Genomic DNA, 25966 nt, shown 5'->3' with positions numbered 1-25966 from the left:
TTAGTACTGGGGCGCCAGGGTGGCTTAGTCGGTTAAGCATCCGACTTTCGCTTAGGTCATGATCTCGCAGTTCGTGGGTTCGAGCCCCAAGTCGGGCTCTGTGCTGACTGCCAGCTCAGAGCCTGGAGCCTATTTCAGAGTCTTTGTCTCCCTCTCTCTCTTACCCTCCCCTGCTCATGCTGTCTCTCTCTCTCTCTCTCTCCTAGAAATAAATAAAAATATTTTTAAAAATATATTTAAAAAAAAATTGAATAGTACTGGCAGTTGTTGAATCACTTTATATAAATGGAATCATGTGCAGCATACTCATTTGCATGTACTCTTTTGTATCTGACTCATTTCACTAAAAACAATATCCTTGAGTATCAATCTTACTTTTTGTGTGTTTTTTTTATCACTGGCAGTATTCCTTTATTTGAGTATACCTCTATTTGTTTGTCCTTTTACATGTTAATGAAAATTTGGGAATAAAACTGTAGTGAACATTCTTGTATAAGTTTTTCTGGGGAAACACACCACTACTCTTGGATATATACCTACGAGTGAAATTGCTGTGTCATAAGATAAGTGAATTTTTAACATTTGTAGAGATAGACAATCTTACATACTTGATGAATCATTTGACATTCCTATCAGCAATCTTTTAAGAGTTGGTCCACATCTTGTGCCACCATTTGATATTGTTAGTCTTCTAAAAAAACTTTCATTTATTTTAATATTAGCCATTTTGGTGTGTTTTCAATAAAATTCATTGTGGTTTTAACTTGTATTTTCCTGATAACTTATGATGTTGACTGTTGTTTCATATCCTTATTGGCCATTTATATATCTACTTTTGCAATTTATTCAAATCTTTTATACGATGTTCTTATTGGGCTTTAGGTCTTTTTATAATTGATTTGTAATGTTTTGTCAGATAAATGTATTATAAAAGTTTTCTTCCACACTTCTACTTCTTTTTATTATTTTCTTTTATGTTTATTTTTGAGAGAGAAAGAGAGTACTAGCAGGGGAGGCGCAGAGAGAGAGGGAGACACAGAATCTGAAGTGGGCTCCAGGCTCTGAGCTGTCAGCACAGAGCCCAACATAGGGCTTAAACCTATGGACCATGAGATCGTGACCCAAGCTTAAGTTGGATACTTAACTGATTGAGCCACTCAGGCACCCTGTCTTTTCACTACTTTCCTAATGGTGTCTTTGATGAGCAGAAATTTTTAATTTTGAAGGTGTCAATTTATCAGCTTTATTTTTATGATTAATGCTTTTTTAAGTCCTGTTTAAGAAATCTTATCTGTCTCAAAGTCATGGAGATATCATCCTATGTTTTCTTTTACAAATTTTAAAGATTTTCTTTCACATATAATTCTATGATCCATCTCAAGTTAATTTCTGTGTTGGTGAGAGAAAGCAATCATGTTCATTTCTTTTTATGTGATATCTAGTTGCTACAGCATCATTTATTGCAAGGTCTTTCCCCCATTGACTTAGTGTCTTTATAATTAATCAAATGACTATGAGTAGGTCTACTCTACTGATAGTTATCTTTTTTCCAATGTCATACTCTCTTATGGTTTTTTAAAATTTTTTTATAGTTTTTATTTATTTTTGAGACAGAGACAGAGCAATGAGAATTAAATTCTCATTGAGTATAGCTTAAATTAAGCAGTATCCCAGAGTAAAACACAGCCATCCTTTGGCATTATGTCCAAGTTTTGGATGGTTTTTCTTAACCTTTTATATGATCCTGTTATGCCCAGATCACGATCTCCCCAAAATCCCAAGACCACCAAGGAGTCCGAGTCACGTATGCAAAGGCAAAGGGCTTTATTATGGGCTTAAGCTCGGGCTCCCAGACCTCACCAACGCAATGGATCCATGCTGAGAGCCCCGAACAAGGGCAGAGTAGAGTTTTTATGGGGTTTGAGACGGGGGAGTTACAGAAGTTGTGACATGGGAACAGTGATCCAATCATAATTATTCAACATCATTGACAGCAGGTTTGACCATACACATTGTCTAGAGTATTCGTTACTTTTGGCGGGATCCAATTACAACATTTAGAGTACCCTTAAATTCAACCAATCACAGAGCAAGCCTAGGGTCTTGTTTGACGACTAACGGGTTAACTTTAACATTAGGTAACAGGGTCCTATCTGTAGTTTCTCTCTCTCAGCCTCTCCCTTAGTAATGTGGAGGGTGGTCGCTGGCCTTTCCTGATTGGGTGTTGCAAGGGTGGTTTCTCCTGCCTTGGGCAATGTGTAACTGCCTGATAGTTTCAGGGAAGCTAAAACTTAGGCCTTCTAGTTTAGAGGGGAAACTTAAAGCCTGTCATGGAGTCAGTTTGGTTTAAACATTTAGACTTGTGTCCTTACAATCCCACATCACCATCATCTGGTGATGGAGCTATGTTTTAAAAACAAGTCTGCCTGCCTCCAATGCCTATGTTATTTTCTATGAAAAATGTGAATGGTAGGCAAATTAGTGAAAAGAAAATGAGCAGGAGTAAGATTTGAGAAAAGGCTTCTGGTTTTCAAACTTAGTAAAATATAATAATTTTAAGAGGGGTGCCTGGGTGGCTCAGTCAGTTAAGTGTCCGACTTCAACTCACTCATGATCTCACGGTTCGTGGGTTAGAGCCCCACATCAGGCTCTATGCTGACAGCCAGCTCAGAGCCTGGAGCCTGTTTCAGATTCTGTGTCTCCCCCTCTTTATGCCCCTCCTCAGTTCATGCTCTGCTCTATCTCTCAATAAAAAATAAATGTTAAATTTTTTAAAAACTTAAAAAAATCGTAGAAACATATTCATTCTATATTTTCATAATGATCCTGTGTTTAAATTTTGAAAATTATAATTTGACAATAGTGAGGAGTTAAATATTATTTCAAGGAGTTATATAAACTGGGTGACTGGTAATGTCATTATCTAGGATGTAGAACATACATGAAGTATTTTAGAAGAAGATAATTATTTTTGGTTTTGGTACCTTTTCTTCCATTATAATGGAAATGCAAGACACAAATGGAAATCTTTGGTCATAGACTATGAGTTATCAGTATGTAGGTGACTGCTTAAATTTAGTAGGTGAGAGTGTTTAAGAATAGGATGAAAGTATTAAGAACATCATTCTGAAAACAAAAGTACAAACAGGGAATGGATTAAAAAAAAAAAAAAAAGCCATCAACTGCAAACTAGGAAGGAGTAGTAAAAAGCGGCCCTGAGAGCAATTTTAAGGAGTGGTAAACATGCAAATGCAACCAAGGGAAAGACAACAGGATGAGAACTGAAAAGAAGCAATTGAACTTGGCAATTAAGTCTTTGGTGTCCTAGTAAAAGCACTTCCAGTAGAGAGGTGAATGTTAAGTCAGAGTCGCTGTGGGTTGAGAGAAAATGAGATATGAGGAAATGGATGCTGTGAATATAGATTGTTTCAGGAAGTTTGGCTCCAAAACATAAATCAGAACATAATAATTTACTGCTTAAAAACTGCTGATGGATTTCCATTATACTTGAAATAAAATTTATCTTTCAACATGAACTAATAGAGTCTACATAATTAGAACTCTGCTTATCAATCTGACTTCTTATACCCTTCTGCTATTTTCATTATACATCAAACTTACTCTTTCCTTTTCTCGAGTATGCCAACCTTGTTCCTAACTTGGCCCTTGCCTTTGTCATTTCCTCTTTTGGGTATATTCTCCCTTCAGAGCTTTGCAAGTCTTATACAACAGTATTGAAGGTATACTGGTCAGATTTCCCTCTCTGACAGTATAGTTAATAACCTTTCAGTTGTCATATTACTAGATCCACTCATAATGAAGTCACATTTTTCCTAGGCTGTGTCTAGCTGGTGACTGAGTCCAGAATGGATACTAGAGCTCTACTATTCCTGCCTAATGCAAGGCTCCTCTGTAGGGCCATTTTTGTTCTGGGGCTCCTTGATGGCCTGAGATTTTTTCACAGCTGCATTGTACCCTGAAGCTCTTCCTACCCAGTTCTCCTTCCTACTGTTATACCCAGATTGCAGTATCCTCAACGACCAGAGATCACCGGGGAGACCGAGTCACGCATGCAAAGGCAAAGGGCTTTATTACAGGCTCGAGCTCGGGCTCACAGATCTCACCAACGCAGTGGATCCGTGCTTTGAGCCCCGAACAAAGACAGAGTAGGGTTTTTATGGAGTTTGTGATGGGGGAGTTACAGAAGTTGTGGCAGGGGAACAGTGATCCAATCATAATTATTCAACATCATTGACAGTGGGTTTGACCATACACATTGTCTAGAGTATTTGTTACTTTTGAAGAGACCCAATTACAACATGTAGAGTACTTTTAAATTCAACCAATTACAGAGCGAGCCTAGGGTCTTGTTCGGCGCCTAATGGGTTAACTTTAACATTAGGTAACAGAGTTTTATCTATGGTTGCTGGCCTTTCTTGATTGGGTGTTGCCAAGGTAGTGCGGTGGAGTGATGTGGTGGGCAGTTTCTTCGGCCTTGGGCAGTGTGTAGCTGCCCGATAGTTCCAGGGAAACTGAAACGTAGGCCTTCCAGTTTAGAGGGGAAACTTAAGACCTGTCATGGAGTTTGTATGGTTTAGACTTGTGTCCTTACACTACCCCTTTCCTTTTCCAGGTGTCAGGATAGTATTGTAGTTTGAAGACTCTCCTGTCTTTTGCTTACCACACCTTTATCTTTCACAGATGTTTCCTAGTCTCTTTCATGACTGATCCTATTGTCATCTGGAAGTCAAAGACCTAAAGAGACACAGGTGTCAGTCACTTAATATCACAGTTCAAAAGTCACTTTATCACAGGCCTTCTCAGTTCTGTAGAACTCAGCCCATGGTTAGCTCCTCTCCCATTGCTGTCTTATTTTCTTCACAGAATTTATCATTGTACCTTTTAAGTTTTTTATTTAATGTTTTTTTTTATTTTTGAGAGAGAGAGGCAGAGCAAAGGCAGGAGATGGGGAGAGAGAGAGGGAGACACAGAATCTGAAGCAGGCTCCTGGCTCTGAGCTGTCAGCACAGAGCCTGACATGGGACTCAAACCCACAAACCCTAAGATCACAACCTGAGCTAAAGTCAGACGCTTAATGGACTGGGCCACTCCAGGTGCACCAGTACCTTTTAAGTTTTTAAACTGAATTTTTATATGCTAAAGTAAATTACAGACATTCTGAACGTTTTACCTCAAACACTTCAGTTTGTATCTCTAAAAAGGAGAACATTTTCATAAACAGATATTATTAAAATGCCTGATGAAATTAGTAGTAATTTCTTTAGAACATCTAATCCCCTGTCCATGTTCAAATGTCCTCAACTGTCTCCATAATGCCTTTTACAGCAGCTTTCTCCAAACAATGTCTTAATCCAGGACAGGGCATACTAATTGGGCAAAATGTCTTTTAAATCTCTTTTAATCTAGGTTAATCCCTTTTTTCATGCAGTGACTTGTTGAAGAGAGTGGCCACTTGTCCTGCAGAATGTGTTACTTTCTAGATTTGTCTGATGTCAAGGTGCTTTTTTTTAAAAATGGTTTCTCTATCTCCTACATTTCCTATACATGAGAAATTAGATATTAATATCTACTTAAATTCAAGTTAAACATTCTTGGCTAAAAGATTTAAGAAGTTAGGTGGAATACTTCAGATTGGATTACATAAACAGACATATAAAATCTGGTATACTCTGAATCAAGAGTCAGATTCTTAACTGGCTGAGCCACCCACGTGCCCCTGGAAGTTAATCTTTTTATTTTGATGTTCTTAAGTGTCTTGCCGATGGGGTGCCTGGGTGGCTCAGTAGGTTGAGCATCTGACGCTTGGTTTCAGCTCAGGTCAAGATCTCACAGTTTGAGTGTTTGAGCCCGTGTTGGGCTCTGTGCTGTCAGCTCAGAGTCTAGAGCCTGCTTCAGACTGTCTCGCTCTCTCTCTGCCCCTTCCGAACTCATGGGCTTTCTCTCTCTCAAAAATACATAAACATTAAAAAGAAAATGACAATACCAAATTGATTTTGCCAACATCTAAATTTTTGCACATATGTTCACTAATGAATATCAAATATGAGCCAGGCACACACAATGGTGAGCAACATGTACACTCCCACTGTGGGGCATACAGTCAGTGATTTTAAATGCTTTTGAGGATGCTAAGGGTTGTGCTAGCATCAACATTTAAGAAACTTTCCATCATGCTTTGAGTTTAAAGCACAAGAATTAGCTCCTCACGAATTTTTAACTCACCCATACTGAGTGGGCTGGATACCTTTTTATTTTGTGGCATCAATCTGTGGCATCATCCTATCATTCAGTCCTAGCTATACTTATTTACCTAATTCAGTTTTCTATCTTTTTTATCTGTTTTCCTTGAAAAGTGATCCTTTCATTTTGATATTTATTGGCAGCATGAAGCTGTATATTTTAAAAATTTGTAAACGTCCATTTTATTTTTAATTTTTTTACAGTAAATTCCATGCCCAATGTGGGGCTTAACTCACCACCCCAAGATCAAGAGTCACATGCTCTACAGACTGAGCCAGTCAGGCACCCCAAACTCCCTTTTAAACTACCAAAAACCTTATTAGTGGCAATATTCCCCTTCCATTTAGACTCAAAGGTGATATATAAAAGTACTATAAAAGGGTAAGTTTTCTACTTTTGTTTTTTGTGCAGCTATCCTTTAACTTTTAACTTTTATAATTTTTTTAAACATTTTATTTTTATTTTTGAGAGAGAGAGAGAGACAGCATGAGCAGGGGAGGGTCAGAGACAGAGGGAGACACAGAATCCGAAGACAGGCTCCAGGCTCTGAGCTAGCTGTCAGCACAGAGCCTGATGCGGGGCTCGAACCCACAAACCATGAGATCATGATCTGAGCCGAAGTCGGACGCTTAACCGACTGAGCCACCCAGGCGCCCCAATTTTTATTATTTTTAAAAAAGCTTATTAATGTATTATTTGAGAGAGGAAGAGAGAATCCCAAGCAGGCTCTGTGCTGTAAGCTCAGAGCCAGACTCAGGGTTCCCTCCCACAAACCTTGAGATCATGATCCCAGCCCAAATCAAGAGTCCCACACTTAACCCACTGACCTACCCAGGCGCCCCCAACTTTTAATTTTTAGAGTTATACTATCATACTAGTTTTACCTGTTCAAATTTAGCTCATCCTTCTAGGCCTAACGTATATGCCAAATCCTTCAAGAAGGCTTTCTTCTTTCCTATTGTGTTCTTTTCTTTCTTTAAACACATATATATCTTTTACACATACACCATAATGTTTACATATCTTCCCTCTTCCCCTGCTCCACCCCACCTTCAAGCTATTTAATTCCTTTATGAAGTTCACAGTTTAGTTCAGTGCTTTGTGGGTTTTCACAGCAAGTTTCCATTCAAGGCAACAATATTTATTGAGCACCTATGCATCAGGCATTATATTAGGAATAGCGTTAAATGAAAGATAAAATCCTGCACTATAAGGAAGTCAGCCTAGTAGGAATGTCCAACAAGTAAACAAAATTACCGAAATGAGCTTCAAGAAGTTAGTTTGGAAGTGAAGAGAACATAATGTGTATAAGCAGCTTACAACCCTGTAAAATACAGGACCGACTCAAATCCATTCAAGGGGGAAGAGGGGAGCTAAATGAAGGTTAGTACAGCTTCACCGTAAATAGCCTAATAATCCAACCCAGTAATTATACAAAAAATCCATAGCAACTGACTTAGAATCACTTGGACATTTTGTAAGGAAAAAAGGATGGAGATTCGTATCTACTAAAATCAAAATGGGAGAAAAGAACATTTCAATCTGCGTTTTAGAACCCTCACCCAAAGTTTTAGAATATAGCGAAGCCAATTTTGGCAGACCTCATTCCCCAGCTAGTCCCTCCTTCTAGTCTGAGGCTAGCCCACAGCGTGCCTCTTCTCCCTTCCTTCCTTTCCCTCGGAGCTGTCCGTCTTGTCTCCAGACAGACGCCACAGGCACAAGTCTCCTTGAGCTAGGCGAGGTCCAGCCACCAACTGCCCGATCTACCACGCAAATACCAGGAACTTAGCTCCGCAAAGGATTTGGGGAAACCGCAACAGGCCAATCTAAAGGGCGGGAGGAGGGGCACTAGACGAAGAGGGAGGAGAAGTTTCTTTGATTGACGCTAGAAACACCCAATCAGAGCAGAGGACAAGTGCCGCTTCCGCCTCAATGGGCAGGACATTAGCAATGTCAACCAATCCAGCTCAGAAGTGTCTACCTTGTGGGAGGTCCTTGAGGCTGCTGAGGTCGTTGGTGTCTGTGGAACAGCTCGTGGAAGTCGTGCAGCCTTGGGTAGGACGTTAAAGTCGTTCTTGAGAGGAACGTCTCTGTCCGGAGAGAAAATGAGTTTAGCTCTGAGGTCGGTAATGAGGAGGTCGCAATGCTCTCCACACCCCGCAGCGGGCCCCAGGGCGGGTGTGTGTGGGAGGCAGTTGGGGCCGAGGCGAGGAAGGGGATGCAGTTTGGGAAGAGGGAGAACAGTCTCGGCCAGCGTTCCCGGGCCCGGACACCTCATTCTGGGGGCCCTGGTGTTTCGCAGGTGATGAGCCCCGTGCATTTCTGCTGAGGTAGTCACATCTATCAGCGCGTTGGGTTTTGCACCAAAAAGACGGGCTGTTTTCGTTGCGAGGAGGGAGTGAAATATCGCGATGTTTCTTCTCGCGGTTTTTCTTCGAGCAATCAGGCCGTGGAGCATCCCTTCGTTCAGCTCCTCCTTCCTAATGCACGACCCTACCTCAGCTGCAGTGCTGTCCTCGTATTTAACTATAAAATTTGGAAATAACATTAACCGTCCCTCCCCTCCCATCCCTCCGCTCTTCTCCTAGGGCCCTATATTAAGGTATAACTGGGGACCCATTTTAATGACTAATTGGTAATCTCTCAGATTTTTCAAATTTTTTAGTTTCTTTAATTTTCATTCAGTTCTGACCTGTAACCCCCTGTCTGTTGCCCGTAGCCCATGTAGACGTAATAGCTTAAAAAAGCTAGATACGCCTCTCTAAACAGGTGCCGCGTTCGGCTAAGAGATTACTGTGGTAGCCTTGCGTGGACTCCAGTGTAGGTCTGTTATCGACTTGGCCTTTCAGAGAAAATGACCCCGGGAAATGTTCAAGCTTGTATAAAACTCCGATCTTGTGAAAGATATTCCTCAGCTTTATTGTACGTCTTGGGTCACTTTCTAATCATCTCTTGTCTTTGTTGTAGATGTTAGCAAAATACAGCCAAATCGATAACGTGTTTTACTAAAATCAACCCGTTTTAACATGATTGTTCGGTTTCAGAACTTGTTTTCATACAGTTGTTGCAGCCCCATATGAAATTTTGGAACACTAAGATCACTATCTCTTGAGGACATTTCTGGCTTTTAAATTAAAATTTCCTTTAAAAAAAGTTACCAGAGTTTATGAGAAACTAAATGTAAATTTTCAAGTGAGATTTACAGAACCATTGACTCTACTTTATTATAGAAAATTAGCACAGATATTCTTTTTTGGCGTTTAATTTTCATGGTATGTTTAGACTTCAGTATTTTGGTTGATTTGTTAATATCAGTGGAAGAAATTATAAATAAAGTGCCAAACTTAGAAATGTGTAATATGAATCACTTATAACCTACCATGCTAAATACTTTGTAAGTTAATTGTTAAATTTTATGCTTTTTGGGGGGGAGAAATTTAGATAACTTATAAGTGATATCAGAAGTAAACCAAGTATATAGCGATCATCAGTTATAAATTTTCCTTTGATTTTTTTTAACGCTGTATTGTAGAGTAAAGTAAATAATAAGTATGAGTGCTTTGTTTTTTTGTTGAGATTTCTGGCGTAAAGATAATGTTATTTATTCACAGTTCTGATTTTTTCCACTGTAATAGAAGAATAAATAAATACAAAGCCAGAAGGAAAGAAAGTTAGGTCCTTGTTTCTTTTAATAACCTGTAACACTTTTCACTTTTGGAAAGTGCACATTTTATAGCAGCTAAGACTGGAATTAGCAAAGCTCATATAAGGAAGATTTCTTTATTTTTCTCCCAAATACTTCCTTTTTAGAAATTAAAAAAAATTATTCAGTTATTTTTTTTGTTGCATTTTAATCATCTGGGTGCATAGGAGAATAGAGTTAGACTAAATAGACTTTTTTCTTTTCATTTTATAGAAATGAGCTTGTAGTAGACAAAACAAAGAGGAAAAAAAGAAGAGAACTCTCTGAAGAACAAAAACAAGAAATTAAAGATGCTTTTGAACTATTTGACACAGACAAAGATAAAGCAATAGATTATCATGAATTAAAGGTAATAGTGTAATGTAAAATATATATTTTTTTTGTTAAAATGATTTGCATTTTTTTGATAGTTGGTTAAAATACATTTCTATAGTGTTTTACTAAGTTGGATTTGGAAATATGAAACTATTTTAAATGTTCACGGTTAAATGCTATAAGAAAATTGAATAATATTCCTAACATCTTTTTAGAAATTCTTTTTCACATTGTAAAATGAATATTTTAAATATAACAATAAATTTCTATGTAAGGCCTTATTTTTTTATTCACATAATTAGAAGATTTCAAACTCTAAGATTTAAACAGTTCTTACTATATTCTTCTTCCCACTGTTTTTTGTTTGTTTTTTGGTAACTCATCCTTTTTTCACCTTGTGAGTGTGTTATTTCTCTTTTAATTTGAACATGTTAGTAATATATTCTTTATGTACTTTCTTTGGTGCAAACAACGTAAATGATATCTGATGTTGACATGATGCTAATGGGGAAAAATGTCATTTTAGGGCCTAGAATTATTTCTGAAGATGCAAGGGAAAATTGGCGTTTAGGATAGTACATATCTCGCACTTAGCACAGTGAGAAAGGCAACATTTCATTTTAATAGCTTCTTAGATCTTTTTTTCTCTCTTCACTGCTTTTTTTTACTTACCCAGCTTTGATTCATTCTTCCTTTATAATGTCTCTTCCACTTGTTGCCATTGTTATTATTTTGGTTTGGAATCTTATTTCATATCTGGAACTTCTTAAGTGGTCTCTCCGTTTCTAGTTCAGTCTGTATAGTACCATTAGGTTCATCTTTCTAAAATTCTTTCCTCATATTGTTCATTGTTCATAAACATTTAGTAGTTCCTCATTGTACGTTGCATAAAGTTCACATTCCTTTGCTTTTTATTGAATGCTCTCCACACTTTAACAGCTAGCTACTTTTCTTATTTGCTAACCATTTGCTTCCACCTTAGCTCTTCCTGTTCAGGTAAGATAAGCTATCCTGTTCACTGTTCTCAAGCCTCTTTTTTATGGTATCTGTTTTAATACCAGTCATCCTTTTCTTATTGCCCGTCTACTTTATTTCATCCATACATCAAGAACAATTGGAACTTATCCAAGTAAGACTTCTTTAATCAGTCTCATGTCTCTTCTCTTGTTAATAGTAACAAGAGCTTTTCTTTAAACTCAGGGGCCTGGACTGTATACTTAATAATTAATCATGTAGAGTCTTATGATAACTCTTTCATTCTTTTATCTCTTCTGTTATATAAATTTTTAATATTTATCCTATGCCTCCCCCCCCCGCCCCTTTTGGTTGTTAATCATTTTGAACAAATAAGTTGTTAAAATGATCTGTATACTGGATGCCTGGGTGACTCCAATCAGTTAAGCACTGACTGTTAATTTTAGCTTAGGTCATGATCTCACGGTTCCTGAAATTGAGCGCCACATCATACTCTGTGCTGACAGCATGGAGCCTGCTTGGGATTCTCTCTCTCAAGATAAACATTTAAAAAATAAGTAAAATGGTCTGTATACTAAGTCAGTCCATTGTATAGTGTATTTTATAAACACTTGCTTGGTTTGTCCTATATAAAAGGGATCTATAAATGAAAAAAATTGCCATTTAATTTCATTAGTGGAGAAAAACTATCATTTTGTTTTTTTAGAGATATAAAACATGCAAAAGAATTAAATGTTTCCTTAATGTGTTGACATCTCTTAAGTTCTAAAAACTTAAGAATTAGAAGTCACTTCTTTTGAAAGAGTGCTTTATAATTTGCTTTTCCCTTTTAATCCAAAAGGTGGCAATGAGAGCCTTGGGGTTTGATGTAAAAAAAGCGGATGTACTGAAGATTCTTAAAGATTATGACAGAGAAGCCACAGGGAAAATCACCTTTGAAGATTTTAATGAAGTTGGTGTGTATTTTAATAGTCTTTGCAATTAGCACTTGTTAGGAAATTATCTGGTTAATGTTAGTATTTTTTTAATTCTCTGAGTTACGGAGTTTTGTTATTGAACATTGCCATATAATGTGGATCTCATATGGGGGCTTGGGGCACTCTTTTTGCTTATTTTCAAAGAAAAAATTAAGATTTACAGCTTCCCTGTGGGATTTATCATTTTATCTTTTGTTCTGGAGATTCTAATTAAGGAACTGTTATGTAGCTTTTTGTGCAAAGGTGTTTTTCTAAGTAATACATGTTTATATTATGTGGTACAATTAAAAGGGTGATCAGAAAACTGTTTTGTATGGAAAATATTTCCTAAGACCATTCTGGTGTGTGATTTTTGTTGGCAGAGTGGGAGAAGAGAAAACCTGTAGTATTTGCTATCTTTGGATCTAGATGATGTGCATGCCTTCAGGTTGACAAAGCTTATGGGGGTCTACATACTCTGGGTGACTTGATCTTGGTCATAAAGTCACCTGTTTTAAGTTGCGTGTGGAGAGAAGATTGTAGTAAAGGAGGCATTTGGCAGGCGTAAGCAGGGGAAATCATTTTTAACAACCAATTAAGCATGATATGTTATGAGCTTAATATGACTGAATTTTTATATAGTTGATTTTCATGAATTATTTTATAGCATATTTAAGACTTTTTAGAATAGAAGATTCTGGAAGGCAAGGACTTTGCTATTATAATTTAAATATATTATGTAGAATATTATACATAGAATGTATGTATATTCAGGTTTGTTTTATTAAATTTTCTAAACCATTGATAACCACTTTATAAGGGTCATGATATAAACATTTCATATAATTTTAGATATTTAAGAAATTTAGGAACAAATCCAGTTACACATGCACACAAACCTTTTGTGTAAATATTCAGCGAAAAGCAATACACAAAGCAAAAAGAAATGACAGTACAAATGGAAAACATAGATTCAGATCATTAAGTCATTGTTTTTATTTTGTTAATCTGAAAACTCAAAAGTGAGGAAAAGAGAAGTTAAAGGATGAACCTAAGAGAGAAAGAAAGCACAACACAGAAGACACCCAGCTTATAGACTAAGAAGTAACTGTTTAGAGAAGCAGGCTGTCCCTTTGGGGAGCATATTGTGTGTGGTTTTTGTTTTTGTTTTTTCTAATTGGTAGACTTATTTACTTAAGAGGATGAAAGCCATCTTTATTCTTTCAGTCTTTCAATATTGAAACTCTTCTATAGTTTATGATCTTAGTCCAAGTTTCAACTTAGATTGTTTATTTATAGAAACAGGTGTTAGGATATAATGGGAATGATACTATTAGGAAAGAGCTACAATTCAGGCACATTTGGTACAAAGTAGTGGTTTAGCATGGACAGTTTGGAAACATTGCCTGGGTTCAGATCTTGCTTTTGCCACTTATTAACTGTATAATTTGGTCATTTTACTTCTCTGTCTCAACCTTGTGGGTTCCTGTGAAGAATAAATAAGTTAATATGTAAAGTGCTTAGGGGCCTAGCTATAGTAAGTACTATTAAGTATTTGTTATTATTACTTTAAAAAATTGTCTTTGTTTTATTTTGTTTTAGTGCCTAGTAGTAATTGTATATGCATCACTGCAACATAAAAAGTATTGTACTTTATGTGTTTATATTTTTCTTATTACCTTTTTTTCATAGTAGCAGGCTATTTTAATCATTATATAATTATCATTAATAATTTTATGCAACACATGTCATCTTAAACACAGTTTTAAATTTGTGATCTTATTAGCAGTTGAAGCCAAAATCCTGACCCTTCATCTTCTCTGTGTTAATAACAGAGCATGAGGGGCACTTGAGTGGCTCAGGAGGTTAGGCATCTGACTCTTGGTTTTGGCTCAGGTCATGGTCGCACAGTTCCATGAGTTTGCGCCCTGAATCTGGCTCTGCACTGACATGTGGAGGCTTCTTGGGATCCTGTCTCCCTCTGTCCCCTTTCCCTGCCTCCCTCCTTCTGTCTCAAAATAAGTAAATAAACTTAAAAAAAGAAAACAGAGCATGATTACTGGGTCTCTTCGAGAATAAATGGCCATGGCTCAATTTCTCTCTGACTTTCAAAAATTAAACTTTTGACCCACTTAGCACATACTTTAGCTGTCCTAGGGCTACCTATTGAAAATATCAGTAGTCAAGTAAAAATTTATTACTATTTAAAATTCAAAGTCAAGAACTCTGCATTCTCTCCATTTGTGGATTATTTTTCAATAATAACTGACCACAGATGAAGGTATATTTTATATTTTGGGATGGATAACTCCAAATCAGAACATTTGAGTCTTAGTTTTATGTATAATTTATTACTAGTGAAGAATATTGTGCCACAGATATTTCTGGATGAAGTCTGACACTTAACCAGAGTCTTCCCAATGCTAGAAAAAAATCCTAAAATGTGTTTAAAGTAAGTTAAGAATCCAGACACCTTGAGGTTAGTGAGTAACAAAGGTGTTTTAGAAATGCTGCTTTACAGTAAGACCAAAATAAGCCAGATGTTTGTATTTGCTTTTTTGGGGGCACATATTTTTTGGGCACATTCCATTGCCTGTTTAGAATATTGTATTACCATTTTGTTTTGCTTATTTAACAAATGCTTGCTAGTTTTTTGGCCTTAGGTACTCTGTTGGGTTGAGGAAGGGGAATTAATTAAAAGTTACCAAGAGGGTCTTCCAAGGAGATTACCATTTTAATGCTATGGTGTTGTGTGGTAAATTATAATTTTGTTTAAAGCAGGAGTTGGCACAGAAAGTAGTTTAGAAAAGACCTTATGCCCCCACAAAGCCTAAAATATTTACTATCTGTCCTATAACAACAACAACAAGAATTGTCAATTCCTGGTCTGGAGCAATTGAAAAAGACCTTGCAGAGGGAATTTTTAATGCAGACCTTTGGGAATGTGACTAGGATTTCATCCTCAGGAGAAGATTGTGAGACCCAGTAGAGAAAGACTTTGGAGGCAGAGAAAACAGCAACAACAGCGTGGTACTGGAAGTATACAGTATGTTTGAGACACTTTGAGGTAGTCTCCTGTTCTAGAGGTTTCGGGAAATGGAAAAATAGTACTGGACCAAATAGGTAGTCTTGGCATCACATGTTAGAGCTTGGACTTTAGTCAGCAGATGATCATTGTCAGTTTCTGAGGAGGAGAAGATGATATGTTTTAGAAAGGGAAGTCTGTTGAGAGCATTAAAGATGGGTTGAAGGGAAGAGACTGCAGACAGGAAGTAGTAGACTGTTTATGCTGAGGACGGTGAGAATGAAAAGAGGTACATTTAAGAGTAAAACAGGTAGTATCCTTAGCACTATAGGAATAAATCACTGATTAGATTAATCAGCTTAAAAAATGTTTAGATTTCAGATATGAAAGATTGTTAATGATGCTGTTACCTTTTTTGAGACTGGGCATAAACAGCTATCTTAGTGGTAGGAGGAATTCGGGTTCTAAAATGTTGAGTGTAAAGTAACTTGTATTTTTGGATAGAAACCCCCAATGTTTTTAAAGTGCTGTGTGAAGTGGTTTTTATGTGTAAGGAAGTATATTTCTGGTAGTATAATTTTTTGAAAATAAAGGTACATGGACAGAAATTTACGATTAGATTGAACTCACTTTAACTGTCTGTACATTAGTTGATTTATTTTTACTGGAAAAATGTGTTTCTTATAATTCTACTTTATGGAATAGGAATAGAGCATGAAGGCATGGAGGAGAGTTGCCATAAAGATACAATGTTTTAGCTGTCCAGAATGATGAGTATTTATAATTCCTGAGAAAAGTTGTATTCTGAGGCAAAGTATTGATAAAAGATTATATATACACATAAGTCTGAAGTAACTAACACAATTAAAGCACTAGTGGGATAAGAATTTATACATCTTGGAGCCCCATCTGTTCCCCACATCACCCTGTTGCTTCTTTAAGTACATTAATACTTTCAGCAAGCTGCTTTTTTGGTTCACCTGTCATGTAAATTATTTAATTGGTGAAGAAAATTTCTTAACACTTTTTTTTTTTCCTTGTCCTGCTTTTTTGTTAGGACTAAATTCAAAATAAGTTGAGTATGAGCCATAGAGTTAAGCATGGTATTTTATTTTGGTGTTATGGCTGTGTATATGCCAATTCCTTTTTGACTGAATATTTATGAGCTTTGGTGATTTGCATACTTATAGTAATATACTTCAATTAGTTACTTGACTTTTTGGATACAATTAATGGATGATAGAAAACTATTAAATGTATATGTAGATAATTTAACATTAGCTTAAATAGGCACTTACTCTAAAGCTTACTTAACCATATACGGTGAAACTGGCAAAACAACAATCATTTTTTGTGGGTTTGAATTGTAGTTTTCCTTTTGAATGCATTAAACATTCCATTACTTTCCATCTACAAGCAGTTGCAAGTTTTTAGTGATTCTGTAAACGTTACTAGAATTGAATTATTTTTAATGCATGGTGAAAGTCTTAAATGATTTTTGTTATAGTAGTAGACTGGCTTGTAGAATTACATCAGAGATATTTACTTAGATATTTTCAAAATTTTATCTAGTAACTTAAAAATTTTTATACCACAGATTTTTACTTTAATTTTTGTTGTTGTGGCTATTGATTAACAACTATGAATATTGAAAATAGTGTTTAGATTTACTACATTATTCTAGATTATGTTTAATGTATAAAAATACATTGTTGCTTTTCAAATCAGATATTCCTCTCTTTTAATTATAGTTGAGAGTTATTATCTTGTTGAACAAAATGGGCCTGACTTTAGAGAGATCTTTCCAGACTTTTTCTTTTCTGGGGGTGGTGGGGGTGGTTGTTAACTACAAATATATTCAGTAACTACTTTTCATATTTTGGAAAACCAAGAGTTTCCTCAAATCATGAAGCTGTCGGTAGAGTTTTCATGTGTCTGACATTGTATCTGTATTAATGATGGCAGTGCATTTTATTTGTTAGGAATTTTTGGTTTTTATATGGGATTAAATTTAAGGAACAGTAATGTTATGCTGAAGTTCAGCCATCAGACAGCTTTTATCTGAGTAGGCTTGTTTTGTTGGTATACCATCTCTGCAGCTAAGTCACAAACTCCTAGACTTTTGTGTTTGGTGTTAGTGGAACCTATTACAATTCTTGATAGCAGTAGACCTTAAATAAATATGGTCTATAGTCCTTTTTATTTTGCCTCTGTGTGAGATAGTTTTCCTTATTCTTATAATAGGATAAATAGTTGATAACATAAATATTAAATTTTAAAACCTGGATTTGAGTTTTATGATAGGAGGTTTTTCTTTTGGGTGTTTGGGCTCTGGTTTGGCATTTTATTATCAAACTAAATGTTGAAAGATTCATGACTTTAATTCTCATCTAATACTGATTTCACAAATGAATGTATTTGTGATTATGAAATGTTTTTAAATTTTTTTTTAATTTCTTTTTAACTGTAGTGACAGATTGGATATTGGAAAGAGATCCACATGAAGAAATATTAAAGGCATTTAAACTATTTGATGATGATGATTCAGGTAAAATAAGCTTGAGAAATTTGCGACGTGTTGCCAGAGAATTGGGTGAAAACATGAGTGATGAAGAACTTCGGGCTATGATAGAAGAATTTGATAAAGATGGTGATGGAGAAAGTAAGTTTTGAGTAAAATGCATATTCTGGGTATTACTGATGTATGCATATAGTAAATTTTTCTAAAATCAAATTTTCAAGACTCATTGCAAAGTATCTCTATTTGGTATAATTGTTGTTCACCTGATAATGGGATTTTGCCCAAATATTTCACATAATTCAATTGAGAATGAAGTTGACCTTTAAAACCAAATATACTGATTGTAATATGAGGTTCCAGACTTCAAGAAGGTACTTTCCTTTTCTTTGAGGATGAAACATCACCAAAATTCAACTACAGTGAAAAAAATGTCGCTTTTTAAAACGTGCGTATTATTTATTTTGAGAGAGAGAGAGCATGCATGCATGAGTTGGGAGGGGGAGAGAGAATCCCAAGCAGGCTCTGCGCTGTCGGCACTGAGCCCAACACGGGGCTCAATCCCACAAACCATGAGATTATCATTTGTGCTGAAATCAGGAATCAGATGCTTAACCCACTAAGCCATGCACAGACCCGTAAAACATCAGCTTTTAATAACTTCTTCCTTAATCTTCATGCTCTTCTAAACTGTTAAGTTCTATTGGTTCTACCCGTTAAATGTTTCGAAACTGTTTTATATCTTTGTTCACTGCTGCTGCCCTAGTTCAGGCCCTAATTTCTTTGTAGGAATGTTATAGCCTCATTATTTCCTTGAATGCCTGCTGGATAATGGTGCCTTGTGTACTAACTGGTGCTGCTACACAATGAAGAAGGCAGATGTGGTCTCTGCCCTCACTGACTCTATGGTCCCTTTAGTCTCTTAATTGCCCTCTATGCCTATGAACCTCTACCTTCTAATTTAGTCTCTTGATAACATTCTTTTCCTAAAATAAAGGTTTGATGATGTCATTCCCCTCTTCAAACACTGAATGATTCTTCACTGCCTACAGAGTAAATTTCAAAGCTTTCTAAGGTTCTGCCCTAACTATCTAGTTTTATTTCCTACTGAGATCTTCCACTGTTCTGCTTTAACCTTCTCCTCCTGTACATACATGCCTTGACCAAATACACTCTATCCTGAAAACACGTTTTTATGCTGTGCTGTTCCTTAATCCTGGAATATTCTAATTGCCAATTACAGAGACTTCCAGTGAGAGTCCATAGCATTTAGAGGAAATGGAGTATTTTGACACTTTTGTACAGTGCCTTCTGTTAGTTTTATACATGTGTAACTCTCCAATATATTGTAAGTTCCTTAAGAGCAGTATGGAATCCTATAGTGTGAAAGGCCATTTAACTTTGGAATCCTAAAGATCTGGATTTGAATTGAATCTCTGCCACTTACATAGTTGCTCTGTAATGTTGTGCAAGTTTTCAGTGTTTTCTGAGTCGTGGTTTCCCATTTTTTAAAATGAGAATGGGAATACCTTCCAGAGTGGTTATAAGTATTTAAAGGAAGATATTTGAAAGTGCCTATCATTATATGGAAACTTGTTTTCCTTTTTTTGTATCTTTACTCATCTTTATATTCCCTCCATTTTCTTGAACACCATGAGTGCTCTGATGTTTGTTGATTTAAAGCCCTGAGCAGGAGTGCTTGTTACAGTAGATATATGTTGATACAGTATTAAACTATGCATACATGCATAAATATGTACATAATACATAGTTTACTTTGGAAATACTGTCATGCTTTAATAAGGAGGTAAGACATTAGCTATAAGCTCAGGTTTGTAGATTGTACTTTAGAGTTGTGTATTATACTTTCTCATATTTATGTAAATATTATTTGAGTATTATAAAACTTAATGCTAGTTCTTTGAAGGGTATTGATAGATTTATTTGTATTTATTTATTTTAAATTTATTGTCAAATTGGCTAACATACAGCATGTACAGAGTGCTCTTGGTTTTGGGGGTAAATTCCCGTGGCTCATCGCTTGTATACCACATCCAGTGTTCATCCCAACAAGTGTCCTCCTCAGTGCCCATCACCCATTTCCCTCTCCTGCATCCCCTCTTCAACCCTCAGTTTTTTTCTCTGTATTTATGAGTCTATTTATTTTCTAATGTTTATTTTTGAGAGAGAGAGAGAGAAAGAGAGAGAGTGGGGAAGTAGAAGAGAGAGACACACACAGAATCCAAAACAGGCTTCAGGCTCCGAGCTGTCAGCACAGAGCCTGACGCAGGGCTCAAACTCAAAAACTGTAAGATCTTGGCCTGAGCCAAAGTTGGTTTAATGGACTGAGCCACCCAAACGCACCTATTTATATTTTAAAACAAAGATGATTAAAACTTGAGGAAATTTAAATTATTTCTCGAGCTATCACTCTAATATTTGGATTTAGTATTCACTGCCTTCATATTTAAAAAAATTTTGTAATTTCCCCAACTGTTGGCTGTTACCCTAGGTTTTTGTTTTTTTTTTTTTAATTTATTTTTTGAGAGAGAGAGAGAGAGACAGCGTGAGCAGGGGAGGGTCAGAGAGAGAGGGAGACACAGACTGTGAAGACAGGCTCCAGGCTCTCAGTTGTTAGCACAGAGCCCGATGCGGGCCTTGAACCCACAAACCCCTACAAACCATGAGATTATGACCTGAGACGAAGTCGGATGCTTAACCGACTGAGCCACCCAGGTGCCCTACCCTAAACTAGTTTTAAAGCAACTTTGTTCTGTAAGGGTATTATTTTAAGTAACATAGAAAATTTTGGTTTGTCTGTTTCATAAATCGTCAGTAACGGCTACTACCCTTGCCAAAAGATTAGAGTTCTTTTCCTTTCCTGTGCAAGGCACATGCAAATTAGATTTTGGTATTAGTTTAATTTGACATTAGAGGAAAATATTAATTACGAAACTGTCTCTTAAAACTATGTGAAACTTCGCTTAAAAAATGTGTCCATTTCTTGCATCTCTTGTTAGTCTGCTCTCTTTGTTGCCTTTGAAGCTCAAGAGTTCATACCTATGCCCCATTGCTTGAAGATTTTAGTGCATCCTTAAAACATTTTTTTTGTTCTCCATGCTTATTTTACTTTAAGTCACTGTACAACTCTTGCTTGGTTATCCTACTATCACTTATTCAAATGACTAACAGGCAAGTAACATTTTCCCTTTTTTTTTCCAATATTTTTTTAGAAATATTTGGTCACAAATATAATACAGTGATGCATAGTCTTTTATTGTTAAGATTTGTCTTTTTTGCAGGGGGAGGAGGGTGTTCTTAACATACTAAATTCATTTAATCTAGTATCCAGTTTGGGATTTGAATTTCTGGGGGTGAGGGCTTTCTGAAGTGTTGCACAGGGTCTGGGTGTATGCATCTCTGACCATATGAATAATAGAATTGCACATTCATACATAAAATGCTGTTTTTATTTATATATGTAAATGCTCTTATAGTTGATAAATACACTTATTCAGAGTTCATTGTAGCTATTTTACATTATCTATTTCTCAAATAAGACATACTAAGTGTAGCTATTGTGGCAAGTCCAGGAAATCATTGTTGAAAGGCATTTTCATATTCAGAAACAATGAGAACCATAATCCATTTTTAGTCTGACTTTGGGGGTACTGCCTTAACTTACATGGGTCTCTGCAGCTGTATGAAAATCTGCCTATTTTGGAAAAAGTACAAGTGACATTTTAGAAAAACTTGTTAATTAGATTACTTAATTTGGATTCTTTTGGCTGCAGTTTTGTTTAGATATAACCTGTTTTCTTTGTATATGTTAAACTAGTAAAGATCATAATACTTGCTGTCTTTTTTTGTGGACTTCAGTAATTCTTCTGTCTTTATGAATGTTTCATAGTGTAGTCTTTAGGAGCAGTGAAAATGAAATGTTTATTATTGTTTATTTAGAATAATATGCTGAAGGAGCAGTTAAAGTAAAAGAAGATACAATGCAAGATCTAAATAGAACTGTGGTTATGATAGAGAAAGAATACCTTCCCCACTATCACTCCCAAGATATGTAAAACACAGTGTATATTTTTGGAAAAATAAAAGCAACATTTAAAAATCCAAAGTGGGCCATCTTTTAAATAATTATGAAGTGTTAACACTTACTTAGTAGTTAATATATGTTAGATTCTGTGCTTAGCGTTTACATTGTATATAATGTCACTTAATTTTCATAATAGCTTTTCTGAAGTAAATACAGTATTATCTCTATTAATGTATAGGGTACATGGATGCATCTATAGATGAAGGAACCAAAGCTCTGAGAGATTTATAACCTGCCTGTGCTTTTATCCATAACACTGTGTTGCCTCTTATGATAAAAAAGTAAAATATTAAGTAGTTTTCTATGTTTATGAAGTTTTAAAAATCACATGCTATTTTAATGTCTAAAATATTCAGTACTCAATATTCAATAAAATATTCAGCTGTCACTTCAGTTGCTAAAATTTGTTTTTTTCCCTCCAAAGCCAGATAGTATCTCTAAGATACTTAATCTACTTAATTTCTCTAAATTCTTTATTTAAAATACCTGTAATAAGTTTACCCTATGAAATGAATGATTTGTTTAAAGAGGCAGTGTAGGAGAAAATGAAGTGTTATATTTGTTTGATTCAATAAATATATCAGATGCCTATTTAAAAGTAGGTATTGTGCTAGATTTATTAGATATAGGAAGTTGATATAAGATATTATTCATAAGGTTATGAAATGAGATATACAAAAGCACAGATTATCTTAATTGTCTGAAACGCTCAATGGTACTAGATGAGCTAATTTACTTTCTTTAGTTACTTTCTTCCCTTCAGCTTTCTCCTTTTTTTGGATTTAAGTATTCTGTTTTTAGGTTATAGAAATTATGGAATAGTTTAAAATATGTTTAAATGCTTTAATACTTTTATTTCTGAGAGAGAGAGAGAGACAGCGTGAGCAGGGGAGGGTCAGAGAGAGAGGGACATACAGAATCTGAAGCAGGCTCCAGGCTCTGAGCTGGCAGTCAGCACAGAGCCTGACGCGGGGCCGAACCCACCAACCGCGAGATCATGACCTAAGCAAAGTCGGACGCTTAACCGACTGAGCCACCCAGGTGCCCCAATGCTTTAATACTTTTAAGTGTTTATTTTTTCTTAAGTTTTTTTTTACATTTTTATTCATTATTGAGAGACAGAGACAGAGCATGAGCAGGGGAGGGGCAGGCAGAGGGGTGGAGACAGAATCTGAAGGAGGCTTCAAGCTCTGAGCTCTCAGCACAGAGCCTGACTCGGTGCTCGAACTCACAAACTGCAAGACCATGAACTGAGCCAATGCAGTGCTCAAATTAATTTCTTCAATGAAGAAATAATTATATTTCTGGGGTGCCTGGGTGGCGCAGTCAGTTGGGCATCCAACTTCAGTTCAGGTCACAATCTCACGGTTTGTGGGTTCGAGTACCACGTTGGGCTCTGCTGACAGCTCAGAGCCTGGAGGCTGTCTTCAGATTCTGTATCTCCCTCTCTCTCTGACCCTCCCCTGCTCATGCTGTCTCTCTCTCTCTCTCTCTCTCAAAAAAAAATAAATAAAAAACATTAAAAATTTTTTTTTAAAAGATCATTGAATGTATTACAGGTTATGTGTTCTGTTCTACTCTGTCATAATGTCTTACAGATGTTTAGTATTGAAATGCATCAGATTGATGGTTCATTACCATCTTCTGGCCAACTTATTCTTCTTAATTCCGTAGAGCTTATTTTTGCACTATTTTCTTTTTTAAACTATGTTGCTGATGGTATTCTTATACCTTAGCTTTCTTTCCACCTCCTGTCAAACCAAATTCTATGTTTTTATTTTAAAGCCCAAGTCAAATTTATTCTTGCCTGAATTTTTTCAGAAGTAATGATTTTTCCCATTATGATAGAATTTTTCAAGACAGATATGTGTATTACTTTAATAATAGATCATGTTTTGTCTTATACAGCAGTTCTGTTTCTCATATGAAACATAACCTACGTAATTATTGAAACTGGAACCAGTATATTCTTTTACTTACTGATGTACATATTTTATCTCCTCAATGTTTTTTTATTGGTTTAATATTTTTCTAACTTCCCATTATGAATCTTTTCAAACATAGAGGGAAAAAATGTTACTACAATGAACACCTTTATACCTTCTACCTAGTTTCAATAATTAACATTTTACTGTATTTGCTTTATCTGTAGTATGTATTTTTTTCTGGATCATTTGAAAAATATATCATGAATTTGACCTCCCTAACATTTTAGCATACATCTGCTAAGAATAAGGATATTGTTTTTCAAAATTGTGATACGATTGTTATTCCTAAGACAACTAAAAATAATTTTATATCACCTAATATCTTCACTTAAATTTCAAGATACTATACATTAGGAACTGTGGTGTCTGTTTTGGTATGTGACACAACTCTTAGGATGATGTAGTCATTGACTAGGCACTTAAAAATGTTGCAGTCAGTGGATTGTTTTCACTTATTACCATGCAGAAACAACCTAAAAAGATAATCTCCTAGTTCAGTATTTTCAGATGAAGAAGCTGAAACACAGAACTATTCCTTATCAGAAATATGACTGGAATCCAGGTCTCTTATTTTTCTCATTCTGGTGTTCTTATTATCAAAATGATCATTTTAACTTGTGTTTTGTTAAGGTATGTGTTAAGTTCTGGAGCCCATGAAATTACCTGTTTTACAAAGAGGAAGCATTCTTTTCTGAACATTTCTATTTGTGTATATTTGTGTATATTGGTTTTGAAAATTATATTTAATAAGATTATTACCTATTTATTTCTAGGTTGCCTTCTTACATATTGCACTTTATAAACTGTAGGTTCTTACTGAATTTTATTTACAGTTTTGGTAAACTAACAATTTGTCTTTATGAGTGATGATTTCTGCATTTACATCTATATTTTATACTTACTATATTATCTAGCTAATTAAGACTAAATTTGTATCTTTTAAAATTACTGTTACTCTAGATATTTTCAAATTTTTTAAGTAGGCTTTTAAATATATAAAAGATCAAAAAACAACAATTTGACTTTAAAAATATTTTCTTCCTTTAGAATTTTAATATACATGTGTGGAAGATTTAACTTCTTTAGGAAGGAAGGGATTACTAAATGGACTAGTAGAATAACAATTACAAAGAGGCTTTAACCATTTAAAAATTTCAAGCTTTAAAACTATTTTTGCAAGTATAAATATTATTATTATGATGGACTTTTTTGTAACTTAAATATGACTTTTGTCATTAATATTAACAAATATTTATGTAGTTTATCACATTTTATATATTTTTGTATTCATGAGATTCTGCTTACAAAACATGGCCAACTTCCTTTTAAAGAACTAAAAGCAAAATAGTATGTCTTAGTTTATTAACAATTTTGTATAACTTTTAAAAATACTTAGTGTTAAAATAGTAGTATTGTCCTGTGGAAAAAATTTGTATTTCTGACTTTATATTTTCTTTCTTACCACAGTAAATCAAGAGGAGTTCATTGCTATTATGACGGGTGACATTTAAGGAATTACAAGAATAAACACTAAGAATGTTGCAGTTATCATCTTATATTCTATTTTTGTGCCGGAGCCATGTTAAAAAGAAACCCAACTTAGTTCTCTTTTTCCAAAAGGACCAAAAATAAGTGTCTTATGTATTCATAGTTTACTACTGTTAATTTTATTTGTATGAGCAGTATTGTTAGCACTCTAATAGTTTAGCTTTGTATTTATAATACAGCTTTTATATATATATATATATAAAGTTTTAAAAAATTGAATCATGTGGTACCCATTCTCTGAAAGTTTTTTATTCGGCATCAGTAGTCACTTTTGTTTTGATGCACATATTATACAGACTGATTAATAAAATGTTTATTTTAGTATTTTAAAGTACGGTACATTTTCTGTTTTATTTTGATTCTGAGTGTCAACGCTCAGTAGTATCTTCCTTAAATCGTTTCTCTTTGTACTAGTAGTTTCAGAAACAAAAATTGAAATACAAATAGCAACAGAATAGCACTTCTTTCCATTACAAGTTTGACATTTTATATTTCAATACAAAATGATGACTCAATACATGCATAATTCCTTTTTTAAGAGTCATGTCTTTCAATTTGGAAGGAAAAAGTGT

At 35.3% G+C, this 25966-nt stretch overlaps 1 protein-coding gene across 1 annotated transcript; it reads left to right on the top strand.

Annotated features, from left to right (window-relative positions):
- The first annotated feature begins 8248 nt into the window (after positions 1 to 8248).
- CETN3 (centrin 3) lies at positions 8249 to 25655 on the top strand. The gene is made up of 5 exons (XM_077770987.1): positions 8249 to 8383; positions 10178 to 10313; positions 12096 to 12210; positions 17706 to 17897; positions 25314 to 25655. Exons 1-5 carry the CDS (start codon positions 8367 to 8369, stop codon positions 25355 to 25357), a joined length of 504 nt encoding a protein of 167 aa, XP_077627113.1. The 5' UTR covers positions 8249 to 8366; the 3' UTR covers positions 25358 to 25655.
- Positions 25656 to 25966: the final 311 nt, after the last annotated feature.

The sequence above is a fragment of the Crocuta crocuta genome, unplaced genomic scaffold (genome assembly GCF_008692635.1).
Source record: "Crocuta crocuta isolate KB4526 unplaced genomic scaffold, BGI_CrCroc_1.0 scaffold196, whole genome shotgun sequence".
Classification (NCBI taxonomy): domain Eukaryota; kingdom Metazoa; phylum Chordata; class Mammalia; order Carnivora; family Hyaenidae; genus Crocuta; species Crocuta crocuta.
Note: the sequence above shows the minus strand (reverse complement) of the source record. Positions and strands in the feature narration are given on the sequence as shown.

What these genes read in the sequence shown, in the direction of transcription:
- CETN3 (XM_077770987.1), top strand. An exon ending in TAGATTATCATGAATTAAAG is followed by an intron (nt 10,314 to 12,095) that starts GTAATAGTGTAA and finishes TTAATCCAAAAG; the next exon opens with GTGGCAATGAGAGCCTTGGG. An exon ending in TAAAGATGGTGATGGAGAAA is followed by an intron (nt 17,898 to 25,313) that starts GTAAGTTTTGAG and finishes TTCTTACCACAG; the next exon opens with TAAATCAAGAGGAGTTCATT.